Consider the following 17,905-nt stretch of genomic DNA (forward strand, 5'->3'; position numbering starts at 1 on the left):
TACAGCCCAGACCTTATGGAATTGGTTTTATATACCAAGTTGTTAACTATACCAAGAATGATGTTGTTGTTGTTTGTCTTGATTTTCTTGTACATTGCCATCTTTTTCCCAAATAAAATCCTTGCTATCAATAGGCAGGATAACTAATGTAATTGTTTGTATTAAATGCGATTTTAATAAGTGCTCAAAAAGCAGATATTACAATACAATTCATTTTATTAATTCTTTCATCTGTAACCGTAACTTTTCTGTGAGAATAATTACTGATGTCAGACAAAATTTTAGGTACCGTCACTCTGCCAAATCTATGTGCAAACTTTTATCTTTATATGTTAAAAATACTTTTCTGTCATCCAAAGTAGTATTAGCATCTTTAGGTATTAGCAATAGTGGGATAATCAGCGATACACCCTTGATCGAAGGTAGGTCTTCGGTTACGCCTCAGCTAGACCAATCTATAGACACCCTTGCTATTGGATCTTCTTTTTTAATAGAAACTCCCACCATAATCAAGTTTCCCTAGCATTTCTTAATGTTCAATCTGTGCGTTCAAAAGTTAGCGAATTGGAACTATTTTTAGAATCGGTTAACTTTCCTAGTGTGTTAATTCTTGTTGAACACTGGTTGAGGTCTGACGAGCCTATTGATATCCCTGGTTATGTACTAATTTCCAAATTTTCACGCAAGCAATATACACATGGTGGTACTCTTATTATGTTAGAGAAAGCTTTTTTAACTAAATTTGTGTTTATTACTATTGACAGACTTGATCATCTATTGATTGAAAAGGTGGGCGAGTTTTCTATTGTATTTAGCAGTAAGTTAAATTTGTTTATTTTAGGATTGTATCGATCTCCATCTGGTAATTTAGATTTGTTTTTAGAAAAGTTGGAGATCCTCTTAAGTGAAATTTTGCTTAATACAATGTTGATTCTGACTGGCGATCTTATTGTACATTTTTTAGACAAATCTAATGGATCAAATCGAATGCTTTTTAATCTGTTAAACTCATTTAATTTTAAGATGCACGTGGATCAGCCAACCCGGATTTCAGCATTTTCTTCCTCACTGATAGATTACTTCTGTACGAATTTTAACCAACACGAAAATCAGTGTACAACAATCAATGCCGGTCTGTCTGACCATGAGGCAATAGTGGGATTAGTAAAGCTTAATAGTGCAGCTAATGAGAATAAGTTTGCACGCGATAGACTTTATACTAATAGAGCTAATTTCCGCAAATTCTCCTTGCTTTGCAATATGTCAAGTAGGAATTATGTATTGACTACTGTTAACCCACTGCATAGCTTTCATCAAATAGTATTAAACAATTTTAACACTGCTTTTCCTGTTGTCAATATTAAGAAACGAAATAGAAAACCTTGGTATACTAAGGGTTTACGAGTATCTGGAAAAATATGCGCTCTCTTTTTTACATTAGGAAATACGCTATGAACAATGCAACATTTTTAAATTATTATAACAGATACCACAAGATTTACAGAAACTCAAACAAAATGGCTAAGTAGACCTACTTTCAAAGGAGAATAAATAATTCCTCCAACAGAGCAAAAGAGTCTTAGAAGATTTTAAATGAGCTAAGGGGAAAAAATAATGTCTTGGTTATTCCAAGTACCTTAGATTCCAATGTCCTCAATTCCTTCTACTGTGATATTGCTAGTAACCTTGCAGCCAATCTCTCACAAAAAATAGATCCCGGGAGCTATCTCAGCAATGTGGTAGTAGCCGAATCTTTCTTTTTTGCCCCCACAAGTGTAGAAGAGCTTAAACAGTTAATGGTTAATATTAAGAATAAGAGTTCATCAGGTTGGGATGGGCTTTCTCTTAAAATATTTTCTGCTTTACCTCTTGTTGCTTTGCAAGTCTTGGCCGAGTCAATTAACTTTTCATTTATGGCTGGTGTTTTCCCAGAGTGCTTAAAAAGAGCAATGATTGTGCCTTTTTAGAAGGGTGGCGATCTCGACTGTCCTTCTAACTTTTTCATTTCCCATATGTTGTTTTGGTGTGCATATTGCTGGTCAAATTCTAATCTTCTCTGTTTATTTGCTTTACCAAAAATATTTTATTTGTTGCACGGCAACTTTTAATTTCCGAATTTCTTATCCTACTACGAGCTGTATTAGCAGAACCAGGAAAATGCGTATTCTTTCGCTTTTATTGTTGTTTTAAACGGATTGTTTCTTAGAAAGCCAACTAACTCTCTATCTTGAATGTCTTTTGAAATTTTTGGTCGATCAGAACCTGGATTTCTTACAATCCGAACCACCAAAAACATAGGTGGGTCCGAATTAGCGGGGTGTTCGGATTATGCGAGACAATACTTTTTTAATGAAAACTAAGGTATATATATATTCTTGTATTTAATTTATTTATTGTTATAATATATTCTACATATACGTATTTAATTTTATACAAATGTATGTAGGTACATATTATATTTGTTTTACATAATCAAGTATAGATTTTTGTTTAAATTAAAATTTTTTTAATAGATTATCTTGGGGACTTATACAGTTTTCATCCGCCCATTGGATGCACTTGTTAAATGCTTTTAATACTTCAGCGTGACTAATTGTTTAAATTACCGATGTATTATCTTCTTCCTGATCTCCTATTTCCATAGATATTATTTTTTGTCACCAAACATTTCCTGCGATAATAATTTAGCATTTTCCTCACATTTTGCCCAATCCTGGACAGCCCGTTTATTGAAAACATCTCCAGTAATCTGGCTTAATAGTGCACTCAAGGGGACGTCATCTTCTGGATCAAAATCTTCAGTTTTGAGTGAGAAAACTTCTGGGAATAGCGGTTACTTTTTAATTACATTCTTAGAAAAATTGTTCCAACAAGATGATAAAGCAAACAATATATTTCGTAAGCAAATATTTCGAAGTATTTAAACACAATCTAGTTCGATCATTTTTTGGGATAGCAGATTTTTATAATTTGGAGGATATTCTGATCCATAGCCTAAACCAATGCTGTACAAGGCCATCGGAGGCAAAAAAACGACAAAAATCTTACCATCTTCATCTTTAAGTTCGCCTTCCGAAGGATGACTGAGGCATTGTCCAATCAAATCAAAGCCTTTTCTTATAAATTGTTAGCTTGATTCTTAAACCATTCAAGGAAAATGTGTTCATCAACCCATCCATTTTTTGGCTTCTATAAAATACTGGAAGGATGGTAAAAACAAACGCACATTGCTTTTGCCTTTCCAATACCAAAAAGTTGAAGTTTATGCTTTCCAAAAGCGTTTGCATCAGGCATAAGCGTTATAGGGTCTTTACATATTTTTCTGCCTGGTGCAGAACTCTCATCTTTAGAAGCCAGTGTTTTCCCTGGAAGGACACCCCAAAACCATTAGGTTTCATCAGCTTTATAAACCTGGTAATTGTCTAATACCATGACGCTTTTTAAATTTATCGAGCCAACCTCGGCTAGCTTTGAAGTCTTTAGATGGTAACATTCTATCATGAAAAAAACAAGCTTTTTGCATTATTGAGATTGCCCAGAGCTTAGTACATGGAGCCTTCGTTGTTGTAGGAACCAAGTGAAAAGTGCATTTTCAACAGCAGGATTTTCTGGCTTCTTTAAGGTTTTTCTTTTCCCAGCGCTATTTCGGTGCGGCTTATAAACTCTCGAATATCTTTATTTTTCTTTTTAATATCAGCAACGGTTGATTTACCAATATTGTGAAAGTGAAAGTATGTGGAATCAACTCCTAACGTCTTTCTCGAACACTACAAGTTGCAGAACTTATCTACAGTCACTTATGTAGCACTGGAACTACTCGTGTTACTCGAATGCTATAGAGTTTGCCCTATTGTGCCAGTGAATTCCGTTAAAAAAAAGTGTCAAATTTCTGAGCAATTTTAGGGTCGCCAAGATAAATACGTTAATATAATATGAAAAAACAGATCTAACTAACGAAATGATGAGAGCGAGGTTGGCCGTTCGGATTTCAGAGATCATCGGATTAGGCCGGGTTCGGATTAGCGCGGCTTCTCTATATATTATAATATGTATATACATAAAGCAGACAATTTCTTTCAATGTTATCGAGTTTAAAAAAAAAATTAACAATGACCTGTAAAATCTTTTTGTCCACTACCAAAAACTTAAATCTTTTACATACAGATTCTAAAATACCTCGTAATTTGGCTGGCTCTGAATTAATTAATAAATATATTGCAAGTTGTAGCAACTTGACTGATACTACAATACTACTTTAAGGTAGCAGACTTTATTTTACAATTTTTGGAAAGGCAAAAGCAATTTATTTCATAAATTAATAATCTCTATTAGTATTGGCTCTGTAGGTAAAGTTGAATTATCAATAAGTGTTGAGTTGTTGAGTGTCATTAATTCCTGTATACTTTAGAATAACTTTCCTGAAATTTTGAACCAAAATATCTACTTCTATCGAACCGTTGATTGAATATTTGGGTCAAATATTTTAATCAAATATTAATATTATAATAAATTATTATATTAATATTATTATAAACGACCGAACCCAAAGATTTAAGGCTTATAAGTTTGCTTGTGATTTCTAACATTTTGGAGAAACATATTTCTGTTTTATAATAAAAATGATTATCAATCGGGAATTAGAGAGCAACAACATCTTGTCTTATTAACTTAGTTTATAATGTAAGTTAATAATAAGAGAATGAGGACCAAAAATAAAATAACTGGTTGTGCCTTCTTCACTTCAGAAAAACTTTTGATACTATTAGTCACACTATGTTGCTTGCTAAACTTCACTTTTATAGTTTATCAAATAATTCTATTTTCTTTTCTGGTAAAATCTGGTAATAGGTATTACCGAGTGGCATTATGGAAAAACTCCAAAATCCTTGTATGTGCTTATAGAAATTATATGACTCCTTTCTTAAATGAATTCTCAATATTGTCGATATAAAATAGGAGGAAATATCACATGTTTTGCTTTATTTATCCTACAATAAAGGCTGGCAAACCGCCCTGTGTAATATTTTTCAATATATCATGGAAAAACCAATGATCAACATCAGGAATATCTTAATTTTAAAACTCCTCAGTAAACAGTTTACATTTAGTGTATTGTAGATAATATATTTTCAGAGAATTATTTATTTAATTATAAATTTAGTGTACATATCCTTGGTGGATATTTGTAATAAATGGATCTGAAGCTAAATCATTTTAAAACTTCACAATCCTTGTCCAGCTGTATAAATACCTTAAAACGAAAAGTGTCAAACTTAGAAGGAAAATAAATTGAAGAAGTTACTATGGAGCACCATGAAAACTCTATACCCAAAGTCAATACCTCGAGTTGTGGTAATTCTTTATTAGGACTAACCCCTATAAATTAAGCACTTTATAACATGCCATCGGTAAGAGCTAAAATTAATGAGCTAGTGTTAGACCGTCTTGGCTATCCTGTTATTTTACTATTAACAGAACATTGACTAAGAACGAATAAACCGATTCATATTCCTGGTTAATTTTAAAGAGGTAAATACTGTTGTTAGTATCTGTAGAGAGCTCTGTTTTAAATGTTCGGTTATATATTCTCTTATTTAAGTTGGAATTGCTGTTAAGTACTGTTTCACCCCCATCATCGATAATTGTTGCAGGAGATTTTAATATTAAATGTGTCAAGAGAGCCAGTAATAAAGTTAATTCACTTGGGCATTTGTTGAATATCAATGGCCTTGAGATGCATGTGCTGATTTTACGAGAGCTACCCAAAGATTCGCCTCTATCCTGAATTATAGGTGTTTTGTGTCCTGTTCAGTGCAAAGCCCTGGTTTTTCCGATCAAGAAGCTGTACTTTGCTTGTTTTTGTATATTTTTCCTTCCTAAAACGGGAATTAAATCCGTAAGGAGACGAGGTCGCACTTCTTTAAAGAAAAAATTCTATAGTATTCTAAACGCGGACTTGAATAAGAGTGCGTTGCTAAAAATGTTTACTTTGCCTTAATTTATGCTCACTTATGGGGTTTGCTTCCGGTTCAACGAATCTCTTTCTTTATTTTATTTACTTCTGTGTTCATTTTACAGAAGAGTGTAGTTCGATATCTCTGTGGGCTTAATTGAAGGGTAGGCTTATTTTATTTTATATTAAGAAAAAATTACTTACTCTCCTTCAATTTTTATACCTGAGACTGCTTGTTTGATGTATGGAAAGAATTGCTCTATAATTAACTAACTTTTTTTATTTATGTTAACTTAAATTATACCAGGTTATCTTCTAGCTTAACACAAAATTCAACTTTTTATGAGTAAAAAATATTAAATATACATTTTGTGATAAATAATATTTCTCTCCTTTTAAAGAGGTTTTCTTCTTCTCAATCCCAGATTGTTCTTATTTCGAACCGCAGGCAGTAATGAAAACAGTGTGTGTATAAAAAAAAATATATTGTCATAAAAGTATATCAACAAAAACTGCTTATAATTACTAGAATTGAAAAAAAATGGCCTAAAAACAAATATTTAATACATAATTATATATTTTTACAAAAATTATATCAAATCATAATTTTATTACAATATGTATTTTGAAAGAACAAAAATATTTCTTCATAACGGTTTAGCAGTAACTTCATAAATTGTTATTTTACAAATTTTGTAATTATATGAATTTTTCATTTAATCAAATAATTTACTAAATCTATTAAAATATTTCAGTTGAACTAAAGTTGTTAATGATAAAAGCCTAACAGTGCCCAATGTACCTTCTTCTCAAGGTTTATATAAAATAAATAAATTCATAAATTATCTGCCCAAATACTTAAATAGATTACGAACAAGAGCATCTAAAAGTGCACCCAAAGCAAAACCGAGGGTGTACAGTTATTTCCCTCCCGTGGTTAGTATACTATTGGGACTAACTGAAAAAAAAAACTATTTACAAATTCAATATGAGACAAAAAATAGTTGATAATAAAGTTGATAATAAATCAAGCTCAAAATAAAACATCAGAAAAAGCATATCATAAAAATATTAATAGAATATTAAGCTTTACTATACCAAAGATTCTTTATAAATATACATCGTCGTAATACTTTTCTTCACCACTAGAGCAGTACAATAAGCTTAATCGTCTACCTAATGAAAAAGAAGTCACAATAATATCCATAATAAGTTACTTATTTTATTGGGTATTACATCACAATTATAGAAAAAATCAATTTAGAGAATATTATCTCATAGGCTTAAGTATTGAAAAGTGTGACACAGTGACGGAATACCCAACAAAATAAGTAACTCATTATGAATTCGCCACAACAATACAGATTTTACTTAATATCCATAATATCTATAATTTTAACAATTCTTCAACGTGAAGCATTGTAGAACTGTATTTTTACCATAGCCTAGTCCATTATTTCATACAACAGTCATTTTTCGATAGAGAAAAGAGAAATGCTATTATAAGTTCTAAAATATATGGTGTCAAAACTATTGTTATTGCATATTATTATACACTCCTAGATTAACTTAAAAAATATGCAAAACTTTATTATAGGGTCAATTGGGGTAAATGTAAACTGGGGTAATTGTAGACACATCTAAAATAAGAAACACAACAACATTTAGATTTCAAATTTGGCGCGAAGCTCACTATTCGAGTCGTGCCGACGTCGGGCGAACTCGGTTTCCCTCGAAATTTTACTCCTGTTTGTGCTCTTGAACATTGAAAAGCTAGAATTAGTAAACAACAACTTTGAGTTCAACATGTGCACAGGGGCCAGGGGGTGTTTGGTTTATAAATATATTGATCGATTCTCTGTTGTCAAAGTTTACACGCATTTTCAAAAAAGGAAATTTTCACATATAATAATGTTAACTTAACTTATTGATGTTAGATTTTGGACTAAAAATTAAAAGTAGAAATAGATATATGTTATTCTAAGAGCAAAAATAACATCTTTAAAACAAACAAAAATTATTAACGTTTTATTCCTAAAACCGTTTTTAAAAATTTAAAATAGCAACACCGCAGGCAAACGCTGATGTCATATTGTGAAATGACATCTTGACAAACAGTGTTGCCAGGTCTCAAGTTTTTGCATGAGATCTCATGTTTTTTAAACAAATCTCATGTTTTCAATATTTTGCCTAAGAATCTCATGCTTTTTAGGTTCTTTTGCTATGCCAAAAAAACTCTTTAAAATCTTATATTTTTGTTTATGATTTTCTTTCTTGCTATTAAAAATATAGCAAGAAACCCATAAACAAAAACAATCATTAACAAACAAAAATGTATCCCAATATTTGTCAATTTGGCATCGTTGGATCATGCAACAATCATAAAATGCAACCTCGCATCTGCAAATTGGCATGGTTGAGTGCGGCCGAACTGGGATTCCCCGAATGCACCTAAACATCTTTGTGTGATTTACTTCGCCGTTTATACGTAGACTGGATTTCAGTTTTGACTCGTTTTATATTCTGTTAGTTGAAATAAACTTTAAAAAATGGTTGTAAGTGATACTAGCAGTGATAGTGACAGTTCTCAAAACTTGCCTGGCCCTAGTGCCGCTAAGAAAATAAAGATTTACAAACAACAGTTTAAAAAAGAATGGACCCAATCACCTGGATTTTTCTGACCCAATAAGAAAGGACCTAATTATGCCTGGTAAGTGTTGACTAACATTATGTCGTTAGGTATATTTATTTAGTTAGGTGGCTTCTTATACAAAATATATCTATGAATTCAAAAATAATTTTGTTTTAGGTGTAAAAATATGTAGATGCGACATAAATATAGCCGCAGGAAAAGTGCAACTTTCTAAACACTTAGAATTCGGTAAACATAAAAAAAGCAGTCCAGGAAGCTGAAACTAGCAGAATATTGCTGGTATGTTTGCTGAACATTTTATTAATTACCTTAATGCTGTGTGTACCGATTCCGATATAGCAAAATAAAAATGAAAGCAGGTAGAACCAAAATAACTAGGGTTCTTAAAAAATTAACAGAATCTTCACAAAAGTCGTATTTGATAGAGCTCATCAAAAATAATAAGTATTGTTTAATTGCTGACGAATCGACAGATAACTCGTGCACAAACATTCGTGTTTAGTGGTTAGAATGGAAATTGAAAATAAAATAGAAGATAATTTTTTGGATCTGATACCGGTAGCAGAAACTACAGGAGCAGCTTCTTTTTCAGATGCAAACAAAGTGCCCATAGTCCCATGGCAATACTAATTCTAGCCTTTCAATGTTTTAAGTGACTATCCTTAGAAGATAAAACTATAATAGTTTTAAAAAATTATTAATCAAAAAAAATTTTAAATTTATAAACAGCGCATGACCAAGGCAATAATGATACAGCTTTTAAATTTCGGCAGAGTACTCAGTCAGTAGTACATTTTACTATAAAACGCTACACGATTGAACAACGCATAGAAGTCGTTGAAACTTATTATTATCAAAATCAGTGTTCAGTTCGCCAAACGTTCCGTGCAGTGCGTTTAATGTATGATATTCACGATCGTCCTGCAGAGTCAACAATTCATCGTCTAATAACGAAATTCGAAACAACCAGATCGGTGGTAGACCAAGCGTCTATACATAATCGGAACAGAAGATATTGCAGTAGAAAATATTGCTGCAGTCCGTGAAAGTGTTCGTCAGAACCCAAGACAGTCAATTCCACGTGATGCGCAAGAACTTGGACTTACTCAAACATCAACTTGGCGAATTTTGCATCTTGGTTTTCACCCAAATGCAGTTCACCCAATTGACTCAAGAACTAAAACCCAACGACCACAGACAATGCTGCATATTTGCTGACTGGCCTCTAGTGCAGTTAAACGCGGATCCAGCATTTGGGCAAAAAATCATGTTTCCTGACGAGTCCCATTTTTGGTTAAGTGGTTTTGTTAACAAGCAGAATTGTCACATATGGGGCTATAAACGGAAACATTTATCAGGTTCCATTGCCCTCTATAAAAGTTACTGTTTGGTGCCCGTTTTGGTCTGGCGGAATAATCGGTCATGTTTTTTTTTGAAAACGCAGAAATCGCCTTTACTGTAAACGGTGATCGATCATCATACCCTCCCTTATGATAACTAATTTATTTTGGCCAAGATTGAATGGGACGAATCTGCAAAACATGTGGTTTTAACAGGATGTCGCTACGTGCCATACGGCACTGCAAATTTATTACGTGAAAGATTCGAAGGTTTCGCTCCGTGGGATGTCTTCTTGTGGGGCTAGAAATACGTCAAATATATATATTATGTATATTATACGTCAAATCTCGAGTATATGCGGCCAAGCCACAAACGATTGACGCCCGAAAAGCCAACATAACTCGCACCATTGGTGAGATTGGGCCATTGTGTCAGAATATCATCGTAAATTGGATTTCGAGGATTCGAATGACTCTGCGAAACCAAGGGTCATTTGGCTGATATGATTTTTAAAACTTAATGCCAACAAATATGCTTTAAAATAAAAATAAAGTCATTTTAATATCATTTTCATAATTTGTTATATTTTCATTCAAAGATAGAGCGCTGAAAATGTAAAACGCTTTAGTTATAATATCAATTTTGAAACAATATAAAAATTAGAACCACTCTGATGTGTGCAAAATGTGTACTTTTTATCTTACGTCACTTTCCTCCAGTGAGCGATATAGGCAAACACAGTATAGGGTAAGATAAGGTATCTTAGTGGTATAGGTAAATTGGTGATAGTTTTCTAACAATTGTTCATTAACTTCACGGGTCTCGAATCGTGTCAAACAGCTCTGTGAAATATCCCCTTTATACCGCACGGTCTGTACCGCGCTTCGTTTCATTTGTTTACGTCTAGCAAAACTTTCCATTCCTGCCGGTAAATAAACTCGTTAAATTTGATAATTTTTGTAATATAAATTGATTTTTTTTGTGTTAGCTGTAATTTAGAGGGTAAGTGTTAATGTATGTGTTATCCTATAAGAATTCTATCCTATATGCTACTCTTTAATGTACTGTAATCATATTGACTTGAAAATATCATTTGCTCCTGTTACGGCTTAAGTAAGTTAGCCATTTTCTTAGACATTTTGCATGCAAAACTGTGAGGTTGCAATAGAGACGTTTAAATAAAATTGTTATTCGACTTCTTACCGGACTTTAAATGGATTTTAGGGTTTTATACGTTAGTAAATTTAGTGCATTTTTGCGAAATGTAATAAGTTGTTTGTTTCAGGGTATCACCAACATACCTATCTATCACCAAATTACCTACCATAAGATGGCAGATAAAATGCCCAAAGGAAAGTACAGAAATTATGAGAAGCAAGATATGGTGCAAGCAGCACAAATGGTCCGTGAAGGTGTGTCCATATACAAATCATCGAAAGACATGAAGATTGCTTGGACATCTTTAAAGAGATATTTGACGAAAACTGAAAATGCAGAAGGTCATCCGGTTATCCACGACTTATCAAAGTTGGGATGGCCCTTTGCTCTACCGGCAGACTTGGAAGTTCGAATATTTAATTATATTATCGCCATGCAAGAGTTAGGATTTGGTCTTACTGTCCACAATATTAGAAAACTAGCCTTTTCGGTTGCAAAATCGGTTGGTCGTGAAAATTTTTTAAATGCGGATAATGAATTAGCTAGCAAGTGGTGGTGGACAAACTTTAAAAAAAGATATGGGCTAACGTTACGTGTGCCAGAAAACTTAGCTGCATATCGAGCTTCTATGGCAAATCCCACTATGCTTGCTGATTTCTATACAAAATTAGAAACTTAAAATTGGACATTAAAAATACGCCAGGGAGAATTTGGAATTGTGACGAAACGGGGTTGTCGTTAAACCCAATAAAGTTGTGACGGCTCTAGGCAAGCGTTATGTTTACAAAAGGAGTTACGCAGACAGGGGAGAAACAACTACAGTTCTCGGCTGCATTTGTGACAATGGCACCTTTATACCACCTCTAGTAATTTTCAAAGGTGTGCGTTGGAACCCTGATTTAGCCTGTGGAGCCATACCTAACTCATTAGTAAAACTGTCACCGAAAGGCTGGATAAATACTGGATATATTTTTTTGGAATGGTTCCAGTGCTTGAACAAGTTTTTTCAAGTTTTTTGAAAAAGAAAGACCCATAATTCTCTTGATGAACTCTCATGCTTCACATTTGTCATTGGCTGTTTTAGAATTAGCAAAGCAAAATAATATACATCTCTTCACCTTTCCAGCACACACAAGCCATCTGCTCCAGCCACTTGATGTGGGCGTTTATCGTCCCTTAAAATCCGCTTGGACTAACTGCTTAAAAGATTACATGAAAAAAGAAAACGGTGAAAAACCTAGCCATTATAACTTCAACGAAATATTTTCTGTAGCAATGATTAAAAGTTTTACCCCCACTAATATTGAACACGCCTTTCGAAAAAGTGGAATCTCTACTTTGAATAAAGATGCTATCTCACCCGAAGCTATAGCCCCATCAAAACTAACTGAGACTCTTCGAAAAAATCAATCAGTCGCTAGATTTGATGATATACTTCCTTCTGATCCTCCTTTGGAAACATTCAATTTATGGACAATTTATTTTTACTACCTTCTGCAAGTGCAGCGAGCAAAGTAAAACCGCGGGTTAAAACCAGAGACTCCAGTGCAAAATGGTAAACTGATCCTCACATACCAACACAGCCACAACCAGGACCTTCAGGAGTACTAAGCTCCAGAGGCTCTAACACGAAAAAGCGTGCATCGAAAGAAAACTCCAAATCAAGACGACGATGATGACTGGTATTGTGGTGTCTGTGGAATTAGCTACCGAGAGGATGAGAAAGCCAAAAATGGTGCGTTAAGGGGACAGTGTGCTTTTTGCTGCGTACCATATCACACAAACTGTCAATCGAGATCTGACGATGAAGACATCTTTATGTGAGTTATCGACGGTTGTGATCAGCATCGTTCAACTGACTCAGAATAATGTTTGTTATATATACTAATAACGCAATGTTTTCTTATGAATTATACTTACACGATTTCAATAATTTTATTTTTTACTGGTCCTAATCTCATATCACCAAAATACCTCTCCACTATTACCAAATAAACTTACCTACAACCAAATTACCTAACCGATTGGTATTTTTTTGAGTATATGTTTTTCGGTAAAAATTGACATTATTTTAGCATTTTTTGTAAATGCAAAAATTGTGTAAAACATTGAACTTTTGGATAGAAAGGTCAAGCAAATTATATTATCTTTAGAAATACAAATTGCTCACGTTTAAATAAAAATATCACCGACTTACCTTATCTTACTCTAACAGGCAAATCAGTAAGTTATATGTATAAAAATAGAAATTCTAGGATCTTAAAAAATTAAATTAAATCAGCGAAAATATTTTCTCCTTTTTGCCATGAGACGAGAGATTCTATTTGAAATTTTTATTCCGAAAGATTTTAAGGAAGGATAAACTTAATGGTTTTTGGTCTGCCCTGTTTAATCTCTTCGATGATAGCAAAGTCTTGACACTTTCCAGAGGTTTCCATCAGGAAAGATATATTAAAATATAGTGTAATCAAACATAACTAATATATAATACATAATACACTTTGCCCTTTTTATCAGCTTACTTTTTTCATTATTTTCTGTACCTACCATCATTAACTTCAAATTTATTTCCTTTACTCTTTAGTTCAGTCTTAAATAGAATCCACTTAGGATATTTACTTACTTACGGTTTCGACACCTTTATCCGATATAATCGTCTCGTTTTTATCAACACTAATTAAATCACTGTTCTCCATGCTACTTGTTAATAAGGCGCCAGTCTGTGTAGATCCAGTGCTTGTTGATTCCTTAGTTAAAATTTCTGGAGGCACATTAATTGTGTCGGCAGTGCTTATCTCACTTTGTTTATTATTTTCCTCCATAGGAGATGAGGCAACAGTAACTTCTAAATGACTTCCACAATCAGTTGACTGATTACTGCTACTCGCTTTTTCACAACTTTTGTCATTTTCAACATCAACTTTCTGGTCAGTAAGTCCTTCATTATGCACAGAATCGGGAACATTCGTTTTAGTATCATCAGAAGGTTTATTTAACTCATTTAAACTATTTTTTGTCGTTTCAATATCTTTTGCAGTGTCACCTGATTCTGTTGCTTTGTTAGACATTGGAATAACTGCAGATGTAGGTACAATCAAATCAATGTCTTCATCGTCTGAGGATTCGACAACAATCAATGCAGGGTTAGCGCTATAATTATGGTCATCTAGCAAGGTCTCTAAATCTTCTACAATGTTGGACTTATCGACCTCATTTTTGTCAAGTAGTGGATCAATCGGTGCATTTTCCAATGCAGATGTTTCTGAGAAATGTTGGTCTAATAATTCTTCTAGCGGAATGGCTGCTTTATCCACCATAGCAATGTTATCAGTTTCAGAATCTAAGGGATCTGGCGTTTTAGATTTTAGCATTTCTTGCTCCGATAATATTTTCGTATTTAAAATGTGCTCATCCAGCAATTCTTCAAGATCTTCAGTGTTTGTATCTTTCCGCTCTTTTTCTACATCACTCTCTTTAAAAGGTTCACACTTCTCCTTATCTTCATTATCGGAACAAATGTCTATGGACTGTTGGCAAAGAAACTCCATAAGATCAGGCTCTTCCTCAACGTTCTGTTCTTCAGAAGGTGAATTCAAATCAGATTGATGTAGTGTGGTGCTAAGAGCTACTCGTTCGTCTTTATCAGTGATCATATCAAAATTACCTTCCGGTCGATTAACTTCCTTGCCTGTAAAATAAACAAAATTATAATCATTATATGTAATGTTATAGTAGCGCACAAGTAGAAAATACTATTCTTTCAAAATACTATTCTACTTAATATACTACTCTACTTTATATCAGAAAGATAATAATAGCACAAATATAATAAAGTAATACAGGTTTCCCTTAAAAACTTTATTAAGAAAATTAAAGAAAATTTATTCACGGAATAGGATGTCATAACAACCAAGCTATATAAATTTCCTCAAATGCAGATCACACGCTTACTGGCACTTGAACAATGTTAAACCTTCAGGTTGCGTCTCGAAATAAAAGAGTTTTAAAGTGGACTGTATTTTTATTAAATTTACGAAAAGATTAATAAACTAGTCGTAACACCGGCCAGGATGCAACCGCATACTTAACACTACGCTGTCTTTCGTACAACTGTTTTTACTCCTCGCCCGACTGCCGAGTGCCGACACATCCTGAGAATCTTAATTCGGAGAAGCATCAATATCCCGAACAAGGCGCACAATACATGTATATGTATAGTTTATTAACGAATTAGTTGTGTTGGCACGGCGTTTATTATAATACCCAATACATAATTTTAGAAGTAGGCCTAATAAGATTATACATCCCGCCCACCTTGAAAGGATACTTTCAATACATAAAGTTACAGTAGAAGTAAACCAACATAATAAGTATAAATAAAATAATATAATATATGGACTTAATATTAATTGATTATATGCAAATAACGTAAATTAACAATTAAATTCAACTCTATGTCTAATGAACAGAAAAACGCAAAGTTCATAATTCACCACCATTGTTTGTCCTATTCAGTCTCAATCGGAAGCACGCTAATTTTGGACACAGCTCGCTTAAACACCCCGGTTTTTGTTTTCACGCTCACTACGCGCACAACATTGTCCTTGCCTGGATGAAGTTCACAAACTCTGCCCAACACCCATTGTTGTGGAGGAGAATTTTCGTCACGCAGAAGCACCAGCGACCCCATTTGAACTATGGAACTTGCACTGCTTCTCCATTTGGTTCGTGGTTGAAGAGAAGTCAAGTATTCTGTTGACCATCTCTTCCAGAAGTGCTGGACTATTTTTTGAAGACGCTCGTACAAGACCAGTCGGTTTACAGGAATATCTGCCACATCTCGTTGTGGAATGGAGGTTAGCAAGTCGCCAATAAGGAAGTGACTGGGAGTTAAAACGGTAAGATCATTGGGATCATGGGAAAAGGGAGTTATTGGTCTGGAGTTAAGGATTGCCTCTATTTGGCATAATACTGTAGATAAAGACTCAAAAGTCAAATAAGCTTCCTTTAACATTCGAACTAAATGAAATTTAGCTGATTTGACTGCGGCCTCCCAAAGACCACCAAATGTGGGCGAACGAGGGGGTATAAAATGCCATTTTATGTCATTTTCTACAAAAAATGTGGAAACATCACGATTTTTTAATGTCTCCTGGACAGATTGAAACATCTTTTGTATTTCCACATTAGCCCCGACAAAGTTTTTCCCGTTGTCTGAATATATATCCTTGCATAAACCGCGTCGTGACACAAATCGTTTTAAAGCATTTAAAAAAGAATGTGTTGTCATATCCCCAACTAATTCTATATGAATTGCCCTAGTGACAAAACAAATAAAAATGCAAATATATGCCTTAACAACCTTACGAGATCTTAATTTTCCATCTTTAATCATTATAGGACCGGCGAAGTCACAGCCAACCGTTAAAAATGGTCGTGGAGGTACAAGCCTAGCTTGGGGAAGATCGCCCATAATGGGAACTTTATAAGGTGGTTTTGCCTTAAAACATACAAGACATTGTTTGATCACACGTTTAATTGCACCCTTTCCATGAACTATCCAATATTTATTTCTAATGATAGCCAAGAGTGCTTGGGTAGATGCATGTAAATTACGTTTGTGTTCATATTCTATTAATAGTTTGGTAAAGTTATGATTTGGAGGTAACAATATTGGATGTTTAGCATCAGGTGGAAGAGTAGAATGTCTAATTCTTCCACCTACTCGCAGTAAGCCTGAATTATCCAAAAAAGGATTAAGAGAAATTAGTTTACTTGATTTTAATGATTGTTCATTGTTTAAAGAATTAATATCTGATGCATATTCAGCATACTGCACCATCCGTATTAAAAGGTTCAATGAATTCTCAATAAAATCAGATTGTGTTAAATCGGCATTTTCCTTGTTCTTATTTTTTGGATTAATTCTAAAGATAAATTTAAGGACAGAAGCCATTACTCGTAACAATTTCTGAAAGTTTGAATATTTTTCAAAAATCGTTTGATCAGAAAATAAAGTTTGATTAAGAAATGAAAATTGCATAGCCTTTTTTTTATCAGGAACCTTATCAAAATTTATATTTTGTGCTACACTTGGCCATAAAGACTTAGGTTTTGTTAGAAAATCGGGTCCGTTCCACCATAAAATGCATTCATTTAATTTTTGTGGATTTAAACCACGTGATAGAACATCGGCGGAGTTTTCATTAGAACCGACATGTCTCCAATTTTGTTTATCGCTAAATTCATGAATTTGAGCAACTCTATTCGCGACAAAGGTATTCCAGTAGTTTGGTTCACCTGCAATCCATGCTAATGTAATAGTGGAATCACACCAATAATATTTATCTGGAATATCAATGTCAAGAGAATGTTGTATTTTATATATTAGACTTGATAAAAGCAAAGCTCCACAGAGTTCTAATCGTGGCAAAGATACCGTTTTTAGTGGAGCAATGCGCGATTTCGCACATAGCAAATTCGAATGACGCTTTCCGGTAATATCTGTAACTACGATATAAACACATGCGCCGTATGCCGCTTCACTGGCATCACAAAAGCCATGCATTTCAATTAATGAATAATCTGAAATCGTAACTTGTCTAGGTATTTTAATTACATTTAAGTAAGGTAATTGTTCAAAAAAATAGCTTCCAAAGTATGTAAATGTCTGATGGAATAGTTTCATCCCATCCGACCTTGCACTGCCAAAGCCTTTGCATTATGATTTTAGCGCTCACAGTAACAGGACCGGCTAGACCCATTGGGTCGAATATATTTGCTATTACCGATAAAATTTC

The 17,905-nt window shown here is 33.7% G+C and overlaps 2 protein-coding genes across 8 annotated transcripts in view; one reads left to right on the forward strand and one right to left on the reverse strand.

Moving 5' to 3' along the window:
• LOC126740106 (fatty acid-binding protein, adipocyte) overlaps positions 1 to 17,905 on the forward strand; it is a 484,513-nt gene that overhangs the window by 128,577 nt on the left and 338,031 nt on the right. The gene's annotated exons all lie outside the window — the stretch shown is intronic.
• Positions 6,422 to 17,905, reverse strand: part of LOC126740091 (uncharacterized) — a 46,227-nt gene continuing 34,743 nt past the window's right edge. Inside the window, exons 6-8 of one of the 7 annotated variants that reach the window (XM_050445973.1) lie at positions 13,733 to 14,793; positions 7,052 to 7,129; positions 6,422 to 6,911 (exon numbers count right to left, since the gene is read on the reverse strand). In XM_050445973.1, the coding sequence (XP_050301930.1) occupies positions 7,118 to 7,129; positions 13,733 to 14,793 (1,073 nt within the window). In that variant the 3' untranslated portion in view covers positions 6,422 to 6,911; positions 7,052 to 7,117. Of the gene's footprint in view, positions 6,925 to 7,051; positions 10,870 to 13,728; positions 14,794 to 17,905 lie in introns of those variants that run through there. The other 6 variants (XM_050445968.1, XM_050445971.1, XM_050445969.1 and 3 more) reach the window with 6 other exon arrangements.

Source organism: Anthonomus grandis, chromosome 9 (genome assembly GCF_022605725.1).
Source record: "Anthonomus grandis grandis chromosome 9, icAntGran1.3, whole genome shotgun sequence".
In the NCBI taxonomy this organism is placed as follows: Eukaryota; Metazoa; Arthropoda; class Insecta; order Coleoptera; family Curculionidae; genus Anthonomus; species Anthonomus grandis.